The sequence below is a fragment of the Anomaloglossus baeobatrachus genome, chromosome 4 (genome assembly GCF_048569485.1).
Source record: "Anomaloglossus baeobatrachus isolate aAnoBae1 chromosome 4, aAnoBae1.hap1, whole genome shotgun sequence".
NCBI classification, from domain to species: domain Eukaryota; kingdom Metazoa; phylum Chordata; class Amphibia; order Anura; family Aromobatidae; genus Anomaloglossus; species Anomaloglossus baeobatrachus.
Genome location: NC_134356.1, coordinates 339584175 through 339605816, shown reverse-complemented (window position 1 = coordinate 339605816; position 21642 = coordinate 339584175). Strand labels below are relative to the sequence as shown.

Here is a 21642-nt window from a genome sequence, read left to right as displayed (position 1 = left end):
GGGGGTCTCAGCTACCCCCGGTAGCTGAAACCCCCAAGATTTTCGGTCGCTGGGGGGCCCTACAGGGTTTTTTCGGCCCGCCGCTTTAAAGCGGCGGAACAGAATAAGTACCCTGTTTTGCCGCCGCTTTAAGTCGTACGGCCGTCGTTATGAGGTTAAGCTAAGTTATTGGATGCCGTGCTGTCGATGTGACGTCAGACAATAACACACTGGGAACAGCAGTGGAGATTCACCACTGGGCCCTGTAAGGTGGAGTAAAGTTCAGGTGTTGGTTTTTTTTTAAACTTAGCATGGGGACAAGGTTTTTCTGGAAGTGGAAACCTCCTTTAACCCATTCACCCCCAGCCAATTTTCCGTTTTTCATTTGTTTTTGTTTTTTTGCTCCCCTTCTTCCAAGAGCTGTAACCTTTTTGTGTTTCCATCAATCTTGCCATATGAGGGCTTGTTTTTTGTAGGACAAGTTGTACTTTTAAATGAAGCCATAAGTTTTACCATATAGAGTGACGCCCCAGGGCAATGGGATACTCGGTCCCGGGCGTGTGGTGAACAGGGGAGTCGTGGTCGCGGTCGGTGCCCGGTTGCATGACCTCAGGGGTCTATCTGAAAAAGGAGTTGAAAAATGGAAAAAATAAAAGTAAAATAAATAAAAGAGTTTTTGGCTACGCCACTTGCGGGTTGCAGCTATTTTGTAGGAGCCACCGGAAAAGGATGATGGTGGTAGTAGTGTGCTGTGTGAGCTAATCATGCACCAATATAGAAAGGATTCAAGCCACACAGGAACTGCAGTTTAAAATGTTTTTTACTCACTGTTCTGTTACCAGTGTCCTATGCTCCCTCACTCTTTGTTCCCAGTGCCTTTTAGTGACCTGGTGGACTGTCTTCCATGCAAACTTTGGTTTTTGGTGGGTCCCCGTGGCCTAAAACTTCCTGGGATCCCCACTGTTTCGCAGTCTTTACCCGTATAGCAGGCGCCTGGACAATTTAATGGGCTGGACTCCTGTCCCTGTCCCCAGGTCCCTTCTTTGCTGTCTTTCCTGCTTTGCTCCAGACACTCAGTTGGGGAAGGACCCTGATGATCCCCTCACCTGACAGATTTAACAGGTAGCTTGAAGGGCACTCCCGTTCAAGGGTTTTGCACCCCGCCTGTGCTGGATTCTGTGAGTCTTGATCCCGCACTCCTCTGGCAACCCTGGGTTTCTTAAGCACTGGTTCCTTACTCCTTTTTTTTAGCTCCATTTCTTTCTTCAGGTTTTAACACCTTTCTCCTTTCTTTCACTTCTGACTCCCTCAGAGTCTGTCTCCAACAACAACTGACTTTTCTCCTCCCGCCAACTCCCCACCTAGTAACTAGCCCCGCCCCTTTTTGAGTCTCTCCCTAGCAGATTGGATGCTTACCAACCAATAGGTGGCCATCCTTTAAATCTGTCTCTAGGCAGTTTTCCCAGGTTGGACATGGGGTTTAATGTATGTGTAATGGTGTTGGTGTGTTTACCGGCACTGGTATTCCAGCGTTTGGGTAGCCCAAATTTTTTTTACATATTCTGTGGCACCTGATACCTCAGGGGTGCTACATTAGTGCACTGGAAAGTGGCAAAAAAATTGCAAGTGTGGAAAATTTCCAAAAAAAAGTGCAATTGCAAGATTGCTTTTAGGAGATTTTATTCTCCGTGTTCACTATATGGTAAAACTGATGAGTTGGTGTGATGCCTCAGGTCGGTACGAGTTTGTAGACACCAAACATGTATACATTGTGTGCAGAATTATTATGCAAATGAGTATTTTGATCACATAATACTTTTTATACATGTTGTCTTACTCCAAGCTTTATAGGCTTGAGAGCCAACTACCAATTAAGTAAATCAGGTGATGTGCATCTCTGTAATGAGTAGGGTTGTGGTGTAATGACATCAACACCCTATATAAGGTGTGCTTAACTATTAGGCAACTTCCTTCCCTTTGGCAAAATGGGTCAGAAGTGAGATTTGACGGACTCTGAAAAGTCCAAAATTGTGAGATGTCTTGCAGAGGGATGCAGCAGTCTTGAAATTGCCAAACTTTTGAAGCGTGATCACCAAACAATCAAGCATTTCATGGCAAATAGCCAACATGGTTGCAAGAAGCGTGTTGGGCAAAAAAGGCGCAAAATAACTGCCCATGAATTGAGGAAAATCAAGCATGAAGCTGCCAAGATGCCATTTGCCACCAGTTTGGCCATATTTCAGAGCTGCAACGTTACTGGAGTATCAAAAAGCACAAGGTGTGCCATACTCAGGGACATGGCCAAGGTAAGGAAGGCTGAAAAACTAAAACCTTTGAACAAGAAACATAAGAAAAAACGTCAAGACTGGGCCAAGAAATATCTTAAGACTGATTTTTCAAAGGTTTTATGGACTGATGAAATGAGAGTGACTCTTGATGGGCCAGATAGATGGGCCAGATGGATGGGCCAGAGGCTGGATCAGTAATGGGCAGAGAGCTCCACTCCAACTCAAACGCCAGCAAAGTGGAGGTGGGGTACTGCTATGGGCTGGTATCATCAAAGATGAACTTGTGGGACCTTTTTGGGTTGCGGATGGAGTGAAGCTCAACTCCCAGACCTACTGCCAGTTTCTGGAAGACAACTTCTTCAAGCAGTGGTACAGGAAGAAGTCGGTATCGTTCAAGAAAAACATGATTTTCATGCAGGACAATGCTCCATCTCATGCATCCAACTACTCCTCAGCGTGGCTGGCCAGTAAAGGTCTAAAAGATGAAAAAATAATGACATGGCCTCCTTGTTCACCTGATCTGAAGCCCATAGAGAACCTGTGGTGCCTCATAAAATGTGAGATCTACAGGGAGGGCAAACAGTACACCTCTCGGAACAGTGTCTGGGAGGCTGTGGTGGCTGCTGCATACAATATTGATCGTGAACAGATCAAGCAACTGACAGAATCTATGGATGGTAGGCTGTTGAGTGTCATCATAAAGAAAGGTGGCTATATTGGTCACTAATTTTTTGGGGTTTTGTTTTTGCATGTCAGAAATGTTTATTTCTAAATTTTATGCAGTTATATTGGTTTACCTGGTGAAAATAAACAATTGAGATGGGAATATATTTGTTTTTTATTAAGTTGCCTAATAATTCTGCACAGTAATAGTTACCTGCACAAACAGATATCCCCCTAAGACAGCCAAATCTAAAAAAAACCACTCCAACTTCCAAAAATATTAAGCTTTGATGTTGAGTCTTTTGGGTTGATTGACAACATAGTTGTTGATCAATAATAAAAAAATCCTGTAAAATACAACTTGCCTAATAATTGTGCACACAGTGTAGGTTTACTTTTATCTAAGGGGGTTAAAAAAATTCAGAAGCATGTCCCAAAAAAGTGGTGCACTTTTTGCGCCATTTTCCGCAGCCCATAGCGATCTTATTTTTCAGAATCTATGGCTCAATGATGGCTAATTTTTTGAATCTCGAGCTAACGTTTTTAATGGTACTATTTTCCCTTTTCCACGACAGCACCCAGGAGAGAGAGGGTCCACTCACCACGAAGGACAGGAAACCTACAGCTTTTAAAAGGTGGAGCCTCTCTATATGCTTCAGTGGTTTCCTGTCCTTCGGGGAAGGGGGGGAGCCTACAGCACCCGACACTGCTGTGAGAAAAATCAAGATTAACCTGATAGCCGTCTTCAGGGGAGGAGGTAGCACGGCCTGGATTGGCGTCGGTGCATTCCCTACGCAGACCCCTGGCAGCACACGGAAGGAGGAGCATGGCCTAGTTCGGTGTCTGTGTCTCCTGGGAACCTAGGGGCCAGAGCGCTTGGCGGCTGAGGAGGCTTCTGGTAAAGTACAGAGCCACTTAGAAGTCTGGCGCTGTCTGCAGGCGACCGGTGACCTGGACCAGAAGTGGATCGCTTCTGGCTTCTGGTGACATCACGGGCAGCGGGAAACCGCCCCAGATTCAAACCTGCTGCAGGAGGACTGGTGGTTTGCAAGATGGAGCAGCCTGCAGAGACTGTAGAAGTAATTGTGCCTCCGGCCTCGGTATTCTGACACCTTGGTGGGTGAGTCCAGAGGGTTCCCTGATGCAGTGTTGACAGACCGTCTGCATGTCTGTTCTACTCTTTTTTGTCTAGGACAAGCCTAAGAAATCTCTGTCCAAGACAAAACATAGGGAATGTGAGCTATGTAAATCAAAACTGGCCGCTACATATAATATGAAGGAGTCCCCGTCCCTCATAGAGAGTTTAAATCCATAGTCAGGGATGAGGGGAAGCAATATTTCAGTGAGATTATGCCAGGCACGTCTTCAGGGAAACAGGTGGCAATGGGAGACTCCAGCCCCAAAGATGACAGAGAAGAAGGGGAGATCGATACATTTTATTCCGATCATTCCTCGTCCTCATCATCCTCAGACACAAGGAAGACAGCCTTACTTCCCAATAGAAGATATGGGAAGGCTAATAAAGGTGGTGAGGGCTACCATGAGAATTGAGGACGTCAGGGAGCCCAGATCCGTTCAGGACATAATGTTTGGGGGGCTGGAGACACGCAAGCATAAATGCTTCCTAGTCCATAAAACTATCATAGCTTTGATCCAGCGGGAATGGAAGAGACTGGATAAAAAGGTCCTCATTCTGAAAGAAATGAAACAAAAATATCTGTTCAATTCACAAGACTCAGAAGTGTTGGACAAGATTCCAAAAATTGATGCTGCCGTCTCCAAGATATCCAGGACTACAGCTCTCTCATTCGACGATGCAGAATTACTTAAAGATCCCTTTGACAAGAAAGTGGACAGTTTCTTGAAGAGGGCATGGAAATCGGTGCCAGCAGCTTTCAAACCCAACATTGCAGCCACGTGTGGCTGGGTCAGCTGGAAACGAAGATAAAGGACAAGTGCCAAGAGACCAGGTGCTGTCAAGTCTCCCAGTTATTAGAAAAGCTGCAGATTTTCTGACTGATGCATCGGTGGATGCTGTGGGGCTTACTGCATGGACTTGTTCCCTCTCAAACTCTGCCTGGAGAGCCTTATAGTTGAAGAACTGGAAGGGAGACTTCCACTCAAAGTCAAGGCTCTACGGGGTTCCGTGTGAGGGAGACCTCCTCTTTGGAAAAGGCCTGGATGAAATACTGGAAAAAGCATCCGATTCCAAGAAGGGATTACCAAAGGCTAACCTCCCAGACTTTTGGAGATCATTCAATCCTGGCAGGAGAAATAGGCAGCCCAGAGACCTAAAAAAGGGAAGTCAGAACTGGAAGGTGGAACTCAGAAGATAGAAATCCAGAATGGAGGGAGTTTTTTCCAAGACCTTCAAAAAACCCAGAAGACAATGATGCCAGGAGCTGGAGGCTGTTGAGGCTCCTTCCTGCCTGGGAGAAGATGTTGGTGAGCCGTTTGATTCTGGGCATAGTAGCCGGGGGATTGAAGCTCGAGTTTACAGTCCTTCCCCCAGACAGATTCATGATCGCCAATACCCAGCGCTTGAGGGGGGCCAGAAGGCATTAGAAGACAAAGTGAAATCCATGTTGCAGAAAGCTGTGCTCATCCCGGTTCCGCAAGGAAAATGGAAAGGGTTTTCCAGCCCACTCTTCTTAGTAAAAAAACAGATGCCTCCTTCAGAACCATCATAAATTTGAAGGCCCTCAATCAATTCATTATACAGAAACAATTCAGGATGGGGACAGTCAACATGGCAGTAAGACTACGGTACCCGGATTGTTTCATGGCTACCAACAATCTCAGCGATGCCTATTTTCATGTGCCTATTTTTCAGGGGCATCAGAAGTTTCTCAGGGTAGTAGTGTATCTTCAGGGTCAGCTTACTCATCTGCAGTTTCGAGCCCTACCCTTCGGTCTCTCAATGGCCCCCAGAGTGTTTACAAAGCTGGTGGCAGAAATGTCGGCACATATGCACACATCAGGGAGAAGGATATTCTTTTTATACCCTACCTGGACGACTTCTTAGTGGTAGGGAGCTCCCGATCAGGTTGCAGGGACGCGATAGGTAATTTCTTGGATATTTTAGCAAAACTCTGCTTGCTTATAAATACAGAAAAATCAAGACTCGACCCCAAACAGATGCAGATCTTCCTAGGCATTCTCCTGGATTCCAGACGTTAGAGGTCGTTCCTTACAGAAGACAAAATAGGAAGACAAAGGGCGGCTTTGCACGTTGCGACATCGCAAGCCGATGCTGCGATGTCGCACGCGATTGTCCCCGCCCTCGTCGCAGGTACGATATCGTGTGATAGCTGGCGTAGCGAAAATTATCGCTACGCCAGCTTCACACGCACTCACCTGCCCTGCGACCGTCGCTGTTGCCGGCGACCCGCCTCCTTCCTAAGGGGGCGGGTCATGCGGCGTCATAGCGACGTCACACGGCAGGCGGCCAATAGCGCAATAGGATTTTGCGCTCGTTAATCGTATCATCTAGGCTTTACACAGTACGATGTCGCATGCGATGCCGGATGTGCGTCACTTTCAATTTGACCCCACCGACATCGCACCTGCGATATCGTAGTGTGCAAAGCCCGCCTAAGGGACTTAGTACAGTTCAATTTCCCAGTCCATCAGGGAGTCGCTACGTTGGTGGCTGGAAAGAGACAACCTCTGCAGAGGCATGTCATGGGAGATAAGGAACCCAGTCATTATCACAACAGAAGCAAGCCTCTGGGGGTGAGGGGCTCACACTGGTAGGAAAGTTCTTCAGGGCGAAAGGTCAGGAGAATTGAAGAAAGCGTCTTCCAATCTAAGATAGCTGTCCGCCATAAACATGGCGCTCATGGGAGCCTTGCAGGACTTAGCGGGCCGCCATGTAAACATCTTGTCGGACAACGTGATAGCGGTAGACTACATAAACAAACAGGGGGACACGAGGTCCAGGAGGCTCATGGTAATAGCAGAAGATATATTTGACCTGGCTGAATCAAGCTTTAAGTCATTCTACTCAAATTTTCTAAAAGGCAGAGAAAACTCAATATGATACGATACGATACGATACACTTTATTGATCCCGTGGGAAATTATTGTATCACAGCAGCACAACTTAAATAATAACATGAATTACTTAATTGACAAGACAGTAGAGTTGACAGAAGAATATTATACATTAGATTAGGTCATACACATATCGGACAAACAGAAAAACAAAGAGATTTTTCTCTCTGAATCACAGTGACTCCCCTCACGGGATAGATGCCCTACTCCAGGACTGGTCTGGGGGTCTAGTCTACGCCTATCCCCTCATCTCACTGATTCCAGTTGTCCTAAGGAAGATTCGGATTGACCGGGCAGAAGCTGTTCTCATAATCCTCTTTTGGCCTAGAAGGTTATGGTTCATGGGGCTTCGTCTGATGTCAGTAGAGGACCCATAGGTCCTTCCGAAGGTCCCACGCTTACTATCCCAGGGTCCTGTCAAACATCCCAACCTGAAGAGCCTTTATGTGACATCATGGCATTTGAGTGGCAGCTTCTAAAATCTAAGGGGTTTTCAGATAGCCTAATAGCCATGTTAATGGGAAGTAGGAAGCTCATCACTATTAACATTTATGGTAAGGTCTGGAGGAAGTTTTTAGACTTTTCAGGAACCAATAAAATTGACAGACAGCAAGTACCTTGGCCGGCTATCCTGAAGCTCCTACAGAAGTGGCGAGAAATAGGGTTGAGTTTGTGTACACTCAAGGTCAACATTTCTGTGTTGGGGGTGCTCTTTGACTGTAAGGTTGCCGATCATCCCTGGGTAGTAAGGTACTTTAAGGCAGTTGGTCGATCTGTATCAATACCGCAGCCCCGTTTACCTCCATGGGATCTAAATCTAGTCTTGAGGGCTTTAACCGGGTCTCCCTTTGAAACCCTGGCAGAGTGTATGGTTAGGACTCCAATGCTCAAAACCGCACTTTTGGTAGCTCTTATATCGGCAAGAAGGATAGGGGATCTACAGGCTATTTCAATAAACCAGCCCTTAACAGAGATATTTTCTGACAGAATAATCCTTAGACCATATCCAGCCTTTCTACCAAAGTTATTTTCTAGGTTTCACCGATCCCAAGAGATAGTGCTCCCTTCCTTTTGTGATAACCCCAGGAATGATAAGAGAGAGAGAGAGTTTCACGCCCTAGATGTTAGTATATACCTGTTACAATACCTAGAGGTGACCAAGGAGTTCAGAAAAACTACCACCCTTTTTGTTCTTTTTCAGGGTCCCTGTAGAGGCCAGCCGGCGTCAAAGGGGTCCTTAGCCAGATGGGTCAAAGCAGGGATCTCTCTGGCATACAGAGCAGGGGATGAAGATCCTCCCTTCGGCTTACGAGCTCACTCCACCAGGTCCGTTTCCACCTCTTGGGCTGAGAAAGCTAATGCTTCTCTGGAGCAGATCTGTAAAGCTGCCACATTGTCTTCTCCATCTACCTTTTTTAAGCACTATCATTTGGATTTTGGTGCTAGTGATCTTTCCTTTGCAAGAAAGCTGTTGCAGGCGGTGGTCCCTAACTAGGGGATTCCTTGCTAATCTCTCCTGGGTGCTGTCATGGAGAAGGGAAAAATCGACTTTACTTACCGTTAATTAGATTTTCCAGAGCCATGATAGCACCCTCTGTTTTCCCTCCCTTATTTCTGTTGTTATCTACTTTGGTGTTGGGCCCTGTGTCACCAGGGTGGCGGGGTTTTTTCTTTTGTCCATGGGTGTAGTAATAAAAAAAAATCTATCTATATATATAAAAGCCGATGTGATTACTCGTGGTTATTTGCTAATCCCTCCCCTCCATGTGACATCATCAGCCGATCGTCCCACACATAAACTTCACCTCATCCAGCACCATGATAACCAGCACTGCAGAATCCTGGATACATTGAGGAGCTGATCATGTGACCCCTGACTCCTCCCCTCCATGTGACATCATCACATGTCCTGTAAGCACAGACACAAATCCTGTTGTGTACATTGCACACTCACACATCTCAAGCTGAGCTCATTCAGCCAATGACAGACACAGACCGCGTAATGCTAAATTGCAACTCCCAGCATTTTTCACGTCACGTTTTCGTTGCCAGTCGACAATTAAGAACTTCCTTTACACATAATTCAACCACTTCAACGTTACCGAATGTTGTCATTATTAACTTTAGTGTAATTAATAATCAGCAGCGTTAATTAGATAGGAGTGGGCGTGCCGAGCGTTAGCTGGCAGGGAACAGCTAGTGTGTATATATATATATGATATGGGAGTGGCATATATGCCAGCTACGCACATGTCGGAGGTATTTTTATCTTTTCTTAAATCTGTGTACAAATATTTGTCATACTAACTAAACGGAAGTCCTCTCCTGCTCTGTAAACTACTGAAGCGTATAGAGAGGTTCCACCTTTTAAAAGCTGTAGGTTTCCTGTCCTTCATGGTGGGTGGACCCTCTCTCTCCTGGGTGCTGTCGTGGCCCTGGAAAATCTAATTACAAGTAAGTAAAATCGATTTTTTTGCGCAGATGCTACGTTTTGAACACCTGTTATTGCATTTTGCGTAAAATTTGCGGCAACCTAAAAGCTTAATTTTGGCGTTTAGAATTTTTTTGCTGCTACGCCGTTTACCGATCAGATTAATTGATTTTATATTTTGATAGATCACGCATTTCTGAACGCAGCAATACCAATTGTGTGCATATTTTTATTTTTTAACCCTTTAATTTTTAATGGGGTGATAGGGAGGTGATTTGAACTTTTAGGGTTTTTAATTTTTTTAATTTTTTTCAACCTTTTTTTTACATTTTTTTTTTACTAGCCTCCCAGGGTACTATAAGGATCAGCATTCTGATCGCTCATTCATTTCTGTTGATCCTAGCTACACAGCTGAGATCACCAGAAATGCTCATGTATTGTAACAGGCAGCACACGGCCGGCTGTTGCAGGAAGTGAGTCATGTGAGTTACAAATGTCATCACATGACCCTGTGCTGCCATGGCAACAATCAGCTCACAGTGATAACGTCACGGCGCCGTCGATGGAGCCAGGTAAGTGCACATTAACTGCGGCAGGCATTTAAACTGCACTGTCACATTTTGACAGCACGATTTAAGGGGTTAACAAGCACGGGTGGATCGTGGATTCACCTGCACCTTCGAGGCACACATGTCTGCTGTTCAAATTAGCAGACATGTGCGGGGATCGCCGCAGACTCATCGCAGCAGCTGGACATGACTTAGGACCCCGGTCGTTAAGGGGTTAAATAATCATTCCCATTAAATTTTTCATTCATTAAAGAGGTTGTCCACCACTTGGGCATCTCCTTCTCATTCCCCTTGTTCACCCTTGTAAAAATAAATAAGCCTATACTCATTTGCAGCTGTGTTTCCAGCAATGTCTGAAGCTGCATTCCCGGGGTCCACGTGACATTGTTATGGCACGTAGGTCCCATGACCAATCAGTGCTGGCTTCCTACTCCCCACCTTTGGACAGTTGAGCAGGAAGTCAGTGCAGCGCTCACATCTTGCTCCAATGTCCGAAATTTTATTAAACAAATTTTATTGTCACAAAAAACGGCACCTTTGAGACATCAAAACTGCACCAAAAGCTGCACCTTGTCCCAGAGAGCCAGAAGATGTAAAAAAAAAAAAAATGCTTGTGAAGTCCAAAATGGCTGCTGACAGGAGCAGACACGCTTGAAGGAGCTCCTCCACAATCTGAGCATATGTATCCTTCCTGATTGAATCCAGGCCTCCTTTGCCCCTCAACACCATCTAAGGGCCACTATGCACTAGACAAAGACCTTATTTGCAGACAGGGCACAGCACAGTGCCTGAAAACGGCTTGAGCATCTCTTTTACCCTATGGCTTAGCAGAGGTCATCAGATCTGTAAAGCAAAATGGAGGAAGTGGTGGAAGCATTCGAAGAGGATCAAGAAAAACTTAGTGCCCATGTTGAGAGACTCGACGCCGTCAAATTAAAATGTGAGATTATTGAGAATACATTAAGAAGGGGCAACATACGGATCAAGGGATTACCAGAATCTTACACTGCATTAAAAGAAATGGCATCCTCACTTTTCTCATAATTCCTCCCTCATGTAGAACCTAGTTTACTACATATAACCAGAACCCACAGAGGCGTGGGATGCCCATGGTCGGAAAACAACCCCAGAGACATTGTTCTAAAACCTCTTCATGAGGATTCGAGGGACCTTATCCTCAAGGGAGATCTCAACTCTATCTGGACTACCCAACTATGGACACTTATATGCTGACCTATCACTAGTGACCCTAGTGAGAAGACATACCCTTCATCCTATTACAGCAGCCCTTCAAGAGACAATAATAAGTATAGATGGGGTTTTCCATTTGCCCTCTTGCTCACATATGAAGGGGTATTCTATTCCATTCGCACCCTGAAGGAGGGCAAAAAACTTCTGGGGACAGTGGGACTGCCCCCGGTTGAAGTTTCCCCCTGCCCCAAAGACTGCCCCATATGCTCGTGAGTGGCAGGGCATCCCCGAGAAGTGGAGGCTGAACAACACGAGATCAAGAACCCAACCAGCCACCTGAACTTTGGTTGCCATCCCACCCTCTGTGGAAAATGTTCCTGCAATGTTTAGCTATATATATTAGTTTTAAACCTACTTAATAAGTGACACTTATTTTTGTTAGAATTTACGATAAGTGTTGCGACCCTCATTCCTGGGTGATCTACCTGTAGCCTAGTGGTTGTGATGTACTGGTGCATCTTTACTAATATGGACCAACACACCACAAATAGTGTTAGGCCTTTGGACCATTTGGTAAAGATACTTGTTGCTTTTGTATTCTTATCTCTACCTCTATTCTCTTTTCTACTATCCCCCCCCCCCCCCAAGTACCCGCAACCCCACTCTCAAGCCTGTACCAGAGGCCTACTCTGGACCAGCCGACGACCAGGTCTGTTCTGATCTTACTGCACATCGATCCGCGGAACACCAATCAATACCCATCTAGATAGAGCCCATATCAGCTATCTCACATAGCCACTATGTGTAAAAGCCTATCCCATAATGTCAGGGGCTTCAAACCTCCATTAAAACGCAATAAGGTATTTTTAGACTACTCAACACATAGCCTAGACACTATCTGTCTACAAGAGACACACTTTTCTACTACCTCAAGCCCCAAATTCTTATATTCATCATATATGAGCTTCTTTTCATCCTCTCACTCACAAAAGATGAGAGGTGCAATCACCCTAATCAAAAACTCTCTCTACCATTCCAAGTAACAAATACATTCTCGGACCCAGATGGCAATTTTGTTATTATTCTAGGAACGTTATACGGCCTTGAACTCTCGTAGATATCTCCCAAATACTCGACAAATAGCCACATTTAAAAGCAACCTGACTAAGCTTGCTCAGTTTCATTTTAGACACATTATATTGTGTGTGACTTCAACCTAACCCTGCACCCCTCTTTAGATAACACTGCCCTCAGGAGAACGGACATCACCAAATCCGAGAGGAAGACCCTGAACACTCTTTTGACCACACATCGACTAGTAGATACCTGGAGAGAATTGAATGGCCCAATTAAAGGCTATACTTACTTTTCCCCAACACACAGGACTTATTCCAGGATCGACCTCATTCTTACAAACTTGCCATCCTTATCCGCAGTACTTTACTCACGCCATTTACTCTCCTCATGGTCTGACCATGATGTGGTCCTAACTATATTCAAATTTAAGACCCCCACCATGAGACTATATAGATGGAGACTGAAGGAGACCTTACTTATGAACCTCCTGATACATGATAAAATAAAAAGAGAGGTAGAGGATTACTTTACTAATAATGACAAGAACGGTATATTCTCCAGGCACTATATGGATAGCCCACAAAAAAGTTATTCCTGGCACACTGATTAAACTAGCTTCCTAGAAGAAAAAAGAAAGATCAGCATTGCAAACCAAATTAGAAACTCAGTTGGGCAAATTACTAATCTATTAGCATCCTCTCTATTCCTAACTAAACGTGTAGAGGATACTAAAGGTACAGTCACACTAAGCAACTTACCAGCGATCCCAACAACGATAGGGATCGCTGGTAAGTTGCTAGGAGGTTGCTGGTGAGCTGTCACACTGCGACGCTCCAGCGATCCCACCAGCAACCTGACCTGGCAGGGATCGCTGGAGCGTGGCTACACAAGTTGCTGGTGAGCTCACCAGCAACCAGTGACCAGCCACACATGCAGAGAGCAGGGAGCAGCACACACTGAGCGCTGGCTCCTTGCTCTCCTAGTTACAGCACACATCGGGTTAATTAACCCGATGTGTCCTGCAGCTACATGTTTACAGAGCAGGAGCCGGCACTGACAGTGAGAGCGGCTGAGGCTGGTATCAAAGGTAAATATCGGGTAACCAAGGACAGGGCTTCTTGGTTACCCGATGTTTACATTGGTTACCAGCCTCCGCAGAAGCCGGCTCCTGCTGCCTGCACATTTAGTTGTTGCTGTCTCGCTGTCACACACAGCGATCTGTGCTTCACAGCAGGACAGCAACAACTAAAAAATGGCCCAGGACATTCAGCAACAACCAACGACCTCACAGCAGGGGCCAGGTTGTTGCTGGATGTCACACACAGCAACATCGCTAGCAACGTCACAAAAGTTGTTCGTTAGCAGCGATGTTGCTAGCGATGTTGCTTAGTGTGACGGGGCCTTAAGTTTCAACTTAATGCCCTACTATCGTCCAGATCAGAAAAAGTGCTCACATGGACAAAGGCGACCTTTGATAAGCATGCTAACAAGTTAGGAAAACTTTTAACATGCGAGCTTAAACTGAGGGAATTGATCAAGTCTGTTTTTAAAATAAAAGACCAAACAGGTCAGGTCACGTCCCACCCCAGTAGGATTTAAAAAGCCTTACATGCCTTTTATCAACAACTGTATACCACTCCTAAAACTCCTGAAGGCACTCAGTTAGCTCTTAGGTTCTGGGTGCATATTGCACCTGACAGGATCTTTTTAAGGTACTTTTTGTCACAGTGTTAGTGTGTATTAAAATTGCCTAATGTCTTGTCTTCTATGTGTTCAGGGTGGCAAATAGATTAAAACAAGCAGCATAAAATGGAAACTACAACTATACCAGGGAGTTCCGATGTAGCACAGCAGACAGATGTAGAGGTTACAACAGAAAATAGCGAAATAAAGCAAGTACATGAAGATGAAGACCAAAACCTTATACATCAGGATCAAGACCAGAACCTTACACATCAGGAGCTAAACCAGAACTTCATACACCAAGAGCAGAACCATAACTTGATGCATCAGGAGCAAGACTACAACCTTATACATCAGGAGCAAGACCAGAACCTTGATCTTGAGAATGGGGAAGTGCAAAATCCAGCCCAGGAATCACACATGGAGAGTGAAGAAACACCAGACATATTGGAAGACCAAGATATGGAGAAGAATAAGAGTGATCTAAGAGGTAAGTGACCACGTTTAGAAGAGCTATCCTGAGAAGAACAGCATAGTGCAACATCTGAAGTAAAATCATCTGATTTGTCTTAGATCAAGAATTATCAGGAACAATTCAGCAGGATGGTGACAGTTCTCACCAAACAGAAGTTGGTGCTGAGCTCCTCCAAGACATTCATCAAATGCAGGAAAGCACTGCACCGTCATCTGTCCTTACAGACAAGGACAGACATTCCCCAGAGGAGCAGGATACTGGTTTGCTGAGGTTTTCAGAAAACAACCTGGAAAAGAAAATTGATTTGGATGACTCCTGTGCCACAGCTACAGGTATTGTATTTCTAGATATCTTGTATATAGGATCACATCTACTAGACATAGAGGCCAAGTATATTATGATTGTGTAGCATTATGGCAGACGCATGTGTGTGCCATAATGCAATACATCATAATTTACCTGACTTATTCCTCACACAGATGTTCTTGAAAAAGACCACTGGTCAAAATGTTGGAATTCACCTGTTTTCACAAATGCCAGATCCTAATATGTATGTGCACCTTTTGATAAAGCATCAAGTCTTCATCACTTTCTATGCTGAGATTATCTCTTGTGATTTGGTAGAAGCACCGTCCTTTCCTACTCAGCACAAAATGTAGCAGTGTTGCCGACCCCATAAAAGGAACCAATCAACAGGATTTTCGTATATAACCTAAACCTAGTGCTACACTGGCACAATCATGCTGCTTCTCTACATACCTTTAGTAGTCAGCTCGGATATATAGGTTTTGAAATCCAAGAAAGTAAAGTTTATAAAATTGGCAGCTTCTTGAGTGACAGCAGCTGAGGATCAGCTAATATCTGGGGGGTATTCAGAGTTATCCCCTCCCCCTGTTAGAATTAGCATAAGTATTCGATTTAACTTTTCACTAGCAGGATCTGTATGAGGTCATACCCATGTGACCAGAAGGGGCGGGGCCTCAGCAAACAGAAAAATGTTGCGTCCTGTTGTCAGCTTTGCTGGCTGAGGCCTCATCCATTTTGGGTATGACCTCAGCACAGGTCCTGCAAGTCAAAATTTAAATCGATTGTATAATACTTATGCTAATTCTAACAGGGTGAGGGGATAAGTATGAGTAATCTGATCCTCAGCTGCTGTCACTCAGAAAGCTGGTGATTTTATAAACTTTACTTTCTTGGATTTCAAAAACTATATATCCGAGCTGACAACTAAAGGTATGTAGAAAATCAGCCTGATAGTGCCAGTACAGCACTGGCTTTAGGTTATATACAAAAATCCTGGTGATTGGGTCCCTTTAACTATTTGTAATTTTAGAAAGTAGCCTTCAAAATAGGCTTCTTTGCAATCCACCAATTTAGCGCCACTGCATAAGGTTAGTAGAAGTTACTTAAAGGGGTATTTCTATAATCACAATGTAGTCTTATATTTATTCATTTGTGCCGATATAACCCATTTTTAAATCTGACCTATTATACACACCTCATCTTCCCCCAAGGATGACTTTCGAGGCTCTAGCCACCCTATAGTTGCCAGGGAAACTGTGCTGTAGTTCCAGGGGCCCTGGTTTTTCCTGCATAATGCAGTCTAGAACAGAGATTCTACTAAGAAGGTATGATGTTATGTAAAAAAGGGGTGGAGCCTCCTCCATTACACTGCAGAGCTCATATCAGGAAGCTGCTGTGCTTGTGTGATGGTAAGGAAGAGGAGAAATATACTGCCGGATGGGGCGTAGACATGGGTAGAGAGGATTGCTATACTGCATGATGGAGTATATAGAAGAGACAAAAAGGAGAGAGATACTGCAGTAGAGGTTGTAGACAGGGTCTGAAAGGAGAGATATATTGCAAGATGTTTAGTATATAGAGGGAGAAAATGATAGATATAGTACAGAATGGGCTGTATATAGAGGTGACAAAAAAAGATATACCGTATTTTCCAGATTATAAGACGCCCTTTTCCTCCCAAAAATTTGGGAGGAAAATGTGGGGTGCGTCTTAAAATCCGAATGTAGCTTACCGGGGGGTGTTTGAGAGGGGTCACCAGAGGCAGGGGCTCTGTGAAGGGGCTGTGTTTGGTGGCGGAGCTGCTGTGGTCGGCGGCGGCCGGCGGAGCTGATGTGTGCGGCAGCGGATGGCGGAGCTGATGTGGTCGTCGGCGGCCGGCGGAGCTGATGTGTGCAGCGGCGGCGGCCAGCGAGGTACAGGTAAGGACTTCAAATAATTGCGCCCTGAATCCACGCGTGCGCAGATGGAGCTCTTGGCTCAAAAGGGCGCCATTTCTTTGAAGCACGTCTTCAGAATAACCCTTGCCTCGCTGCCCCCCCTCACAGAACAGAGCCTGCAGAAAGCCGAAGAAGCACAGGGCAAGGCAGAACCAGCATGGGGTAGAGCCAGCACAGGGCACAGCAGAACCAGAACGGAGCAGAGCCAGGACAGCACAGAGCAGAACCAGCACAGAGCAGAGCCTGCAGCCCCAGCACAGCGGTAAGTCACTTCCGGATTATAAAACAGACCCCATATATATATTTTTTTTAACCTATTTTTTCCTCTGAATTTGGGGTGCGTCTTATAAAACGAAAAATACGGTATACCGCAAGATGAACTGTATATGTAATATATAGAAGACAGAAAGGAAAGATAATGCAGGATGGACTTTATGTAGCAGAGTCTGAAATGAGAGATATATTGCATAATAGGTTTTATATAGAAGAAGCAAAATAGAAGAGATATAATACAGAATGTCTATATATAGAGGATCAGAAAGGATAGATAACCTGCAGGTTGGGCTGAATATTAAAGGAACAGAAAGGAGAGATATACTGCATGATGGGCTGTATATAGAGGGGACAGAAAGTAGTGATGGGTGAACCAGAATTGTAAAGTTCAGGGTCTGTACCGAACACATAGTGTTCGTGCACATGATCCCGAACACAAGCTATCCTGGGAAGCTCGTGTTACAGTTCGGGTCCAGTTAGGGTTCCAGGGGCTTTAAAAAAAAAAATAAAAAAGCACATTATTAAAAAACATTATGATTATACTTAGAGGTCCCGCTATGAGTCCTGCAGACTCTGTCTCCCGGCCGCTTATGCTTCCGCGTCCGATCATTGCTGTGCCTCCGGGTAACCAGCACTGACTAAAGGACCTTCCATGATGTCATAGCCATGTGACCAGTCTGGTGTGAATGTTGTACAGACATTGGGTTACAGACTGATCACATAGCTATGACATCACAGAATGTCCTGTAACCCACGAGGTAACAAAATTCACACCATCATGATTGGAATCGCAGAAGCGTCCGGGAGACAGAGTCTGCAGGAAGCACCGCGGGACCTGTAAGTATAATGACAATGTTTTACTAACAGAAAGGAAATGTATACTGCAGGATGGGGTGTATAAAGGGGCTGAGAGAAAAGATTTATGACAGTACGGGGCCCTGTGCAAATGGTCTGAGGTTAGTTAAGCTTTGTTTGCTACCTTCTTCTGAGAGACCTGTGATATGAACAGGAGCAAAGAGAGCACAGAAGAATAAGGTGAATTCTACACTTAGATTAGCTTGATGTTATCGCAGAAGGGTGGGGCTTGTCAGAAGCATATAGAAAAAAGGTGTGGAGGGGTCTGCAGTACTGACTAAAAGCAAATGATGCTGGGAAATGTAGTTATAGCAGACAATAAGACTACACGTTCTTCTATTTAAAAAGGACCAACCACCAGGATTTTCCTATAAACCTTGTTTTTCAGATTATAAGACGCACTTTTCCTCCCAAACAATTAGGAGGAAAGTGAGGGGTGCGTCTTATAACCTGCATGTAGCTTACCGGGGGTGGTGGAAAGGGGTCGCAGGTGGGCGGGGGAGTGCTGCAGCGGCTGTGCAGGGGCTGCAGTGGCTGGGCTGGTGTTGTGGCGGCTATGCAGGTGCTGTGGTGGCTGTGTAGGGTCTGCAGTGGCTGGTGCAGTTGAGCGGGGCCTGCGGCAGCTGGGACTGCGGCGGCTGGGTTGGCGCTGCAGGGCGGGCGGTGAGGACTTCAAATAATGGTGCCCAGAGTTCGCACGAGCGCAGATGGAGCTCTCAGATCAAGATCTCATCTGCACACATGCTGCCTCCAGCCCATTGATCTCCCAGCAGCGGACTTAAGGAAAATGGCTCCTGGAGGTGGCGCTTGCGCAGATGAGATCTTGGCTTATCATTGAGCCGAGATTTCTGCGTTGAGTCTGGGCACCATTTCTTTGAAGCCCTCACTGCCCGCAGCCGCCACCACAACCCAAGCCCCAGCACAGCTACTCCAGCACCAACACAGCTGCCCCTGCCGCCGCAGCCCGAGCCCCAGCACAGCTGCCCCAACACCAGCACCGCCGCCACAGCCCTAGCACAGCTGCCCCAGCACAGCCAACGGTTTCTGGAACACCCACCGTCCCTGCCTCCTGTGACCCCCCCACCACCACCGCTGCCGCCCCCTCCAGTAAGACATCACTGGATTATAAGACAGACCCTATTTTTTTTGCACCTTTTTTGCTCTGAATTTAGGGTGCGTCTTATAATCTGGTGCGTCTTATACACCGAAAAACTTTATGGGCTTAGTCTATATATTAACCCCTTCACCCCCAGCCGATTTTCCATTTTCCTGTTTTTCTCCCCTTCTTCCGAGAGCCGTAAATTTTTTATTTTTCAGTCAATCCTGCCATGTGAGGGCTAGTTTTTTGTGGAACAAGTTGTACTTTTAAATAAAACCATGTGTTTTACCATGTAGTGTACTGGAAAATGGCAAAAAAAATTCCAAATGCGGAAAAATTGCAAAAAAAGTGCAATTACACAATTGTTTTTGAAATATTTTATTCACTGTGTCACTATATGGTAAAACTGATGTGTTTGTGTGATGCCTCAAGTCGGTGTGAGTTTGTAGGGACCAAACATGTATAGGTTTACCTTTATCTAAGGGAATAAAAAAAATCTGAAGTGGAGTGGAGCACGTTTTGCGCCACATTCCTCAACCTGTAGCGTTCTCATTTTTCAGAATTTATGGCTCAGTGATAGCTTTTTTTTTGCGTTTCGAGCGGACATTTTTAACGGTACCATTTTTGCACAGATGCTATGTTTTGATCGCTTGTTATTGTATTTTGCGCAAAATTTGTGGCAACCAAATTACGTAATTTTGGCATTTCGATTTTTTTTGCCGCTACACCATGTACCGATCAGATTAATTGATTTTATATTTTGATAGATTGGGCACTTCTGAATGTGGCGATACCAAACGTGTGTATATTTATTAGTATTTTTAACCCTTTAATTTTCAATGGGCGAAAGTGCAGTGATTTGAACTTTTAGGTTTTTTTAATTTTTTTTATTTTTCAAAACTTTTTTTTATCTTTTGTTTTAAACTTTACTAATTTCCCTAGGAGGCTATAAGGATCAGCAGTCTAATCGCTCATTCTTTTCTTCCAAGCCAAGCAGCACCACTCAGATCGGGAGAAATGCTCATCTCTTGTAACCTGCAGTACTTGGCTGCTTGTTACAGGACCTGCGTCATGTGAGCTACAAAAGTTATCACATGACCCTGTGCTACCATGACAACCATTGGATCAACGTGAACACGTCACGTGACTTCCGATGGTGGCTGATGATTAATCCTTTACCGCGATCGCTGTTAAAATGGCGCTGTTTCATTTTGATAGTGCCATTTAAGGGGTTAACAGGTACGGGTGGATAGCGATTCCACTCGTACCTGCTAGACACACAAGCCAGCTGTACAAATCAGCTGACATGTGCGCGGATCCCCGCCGGCAGCCTGCAGCAGCTGGTGGGGATTAACACTATGACCGCTAGGACGTAACTTTATTGCCCGTGGTCGTTAAGGGGTTAAAAATATTTAACCATTTTCTGTACTTTGTGAAAATTAATTTGATTCTGGAATCCTGCAATCCTTTAAGTTTTTGATAGGGACAAAACTCTGGTCAGATCACTGCTGATTGTCAGTTACTATATGGAAGTGAGCTGGCATGGCATGTCATTTAATTGGGTAAGGCCGGCGTCACACGGTATGATCTATCGTGCGATCACACAAGCGATCGTATCCGCCCCTGTCGTTTATGCGTCACGGGCAATTAGTTGCCCATGGTGCACAAAGTCGTTAACCCCCTGTTACAGGTACTTACCTCCCGAACGACCTCGCTGTGGGCGGCAAACATCCTCTTCCTGAAGGGGGAGGGACGTTCGGCGTCACAGCGATGTCACACAGCCGCCGGCCAATAGAAGCAGAGGGGCGGAGATAAGCGGAACGTAACATCCTGCCCACCTGCTTCCTTCCGCATTGCCGGCAGGACGCAGGTAAGCTGTGTTCGTCGTTCCTGGGGTGGCACACGGAGCGATGTGTGCTGCCTCAGGAACGATGAACAACCGGAGCACAGAAGGAGGACCGACATTTTGAAAATGAACGACGTGTCAACGAGCAACGATAAGGTGAGTATTTTTGCTCGTTCACAGTCGTTCGGAGGTGTCACACAGTACGACATCTCTAAGGATGCCGAATGTGCGTCACTAACGACGTGACCCCGGCGATATATCGCACGATATATTATACCGTGTGACGCCGGCATACGTTTTTAGGCAAACATATTCAACCAGGAACTGGTAATGTGAGGCAACCGTATTATTATCTCAGCATGAAAACACTGGGAAAGGATGAGATTTTGCTTTACTCAACCTGTGCTTTTCTACAACTCATACGCATTCATATTGAGATTTTGCTTTACTCATCCGAAGCCTTTCTACAACTCATACGCATTCATACTTACTGAAATATAAGCTGACTGGATAAACCAACTATATCACTAACATATTAAGAAGGTACTACTAGTGCGTGATGATCTGATGACACTATTTTCTTAATTTCAGTAAAGGTGATGCTAACTCCTGATGGTCAGGTAATCACAGTTGCATTTTCTATTGGAAAATCTATTGAGCACCTCAAAAATTACTTTGCATCTCAGATGAAAATTCCAGAAGCCGTCATAAGGATAACATTTGAAGGTCAGAAAAGCACATACTTTACAGAAGCGTTAATGCTTGTTTGGTGGGAGAAACATTGCTTAGATTAGGCTGCTTTCACACATCCGGTTTGAGCGGTGCGGCTCAATCCGGCTGTGCAAGCTATGCAACGGATGCGGCGAAAACACCGCATCCTTTGCATAAGTTTTTCACATGCGGCCCGTCCGGTT

The 21642-nt window shown here is 45.2% G+C and overlaps 1 protein-coding gene across 3 annotated transcripts in view; it reads left to right on the top strand.

Annotated features, from left to right (window-relative positions):
- The window catches only part of IQUB (IQ motif and ubiquitin domain containing), a 125601-nt gene that overhangs the window by 27210 nt on the left and 76749 nt on the right, over nt 1-21642 (top strand). Inside the window, exons 1-4 of one of the 3 annotated variants that reach the window (XM_075342529.1) lie at nt 9939-9989; nt 14032-14427; nt 14511-14744; nt 21320-21454. In XM_075342529.1, coding sequence (XP_075198644.1) covers nt 14064-14427; nt 14511-14744; nt 21320-21454 — 733 coding nt within the window. In that variant the 5' untranslated portion in view covers nt 9939-9989; nt 14032-14063. Of the gene's footprint in view, nt 1-9938; nt 9990-14031; nt 14428-14510; nt 14745-21319; nt 21455-21642 lie in introns of those variants that run through there. The other 2 variants (XM_075342528.1, XM_075342530.1) reach the window with 2 other exon arrangements.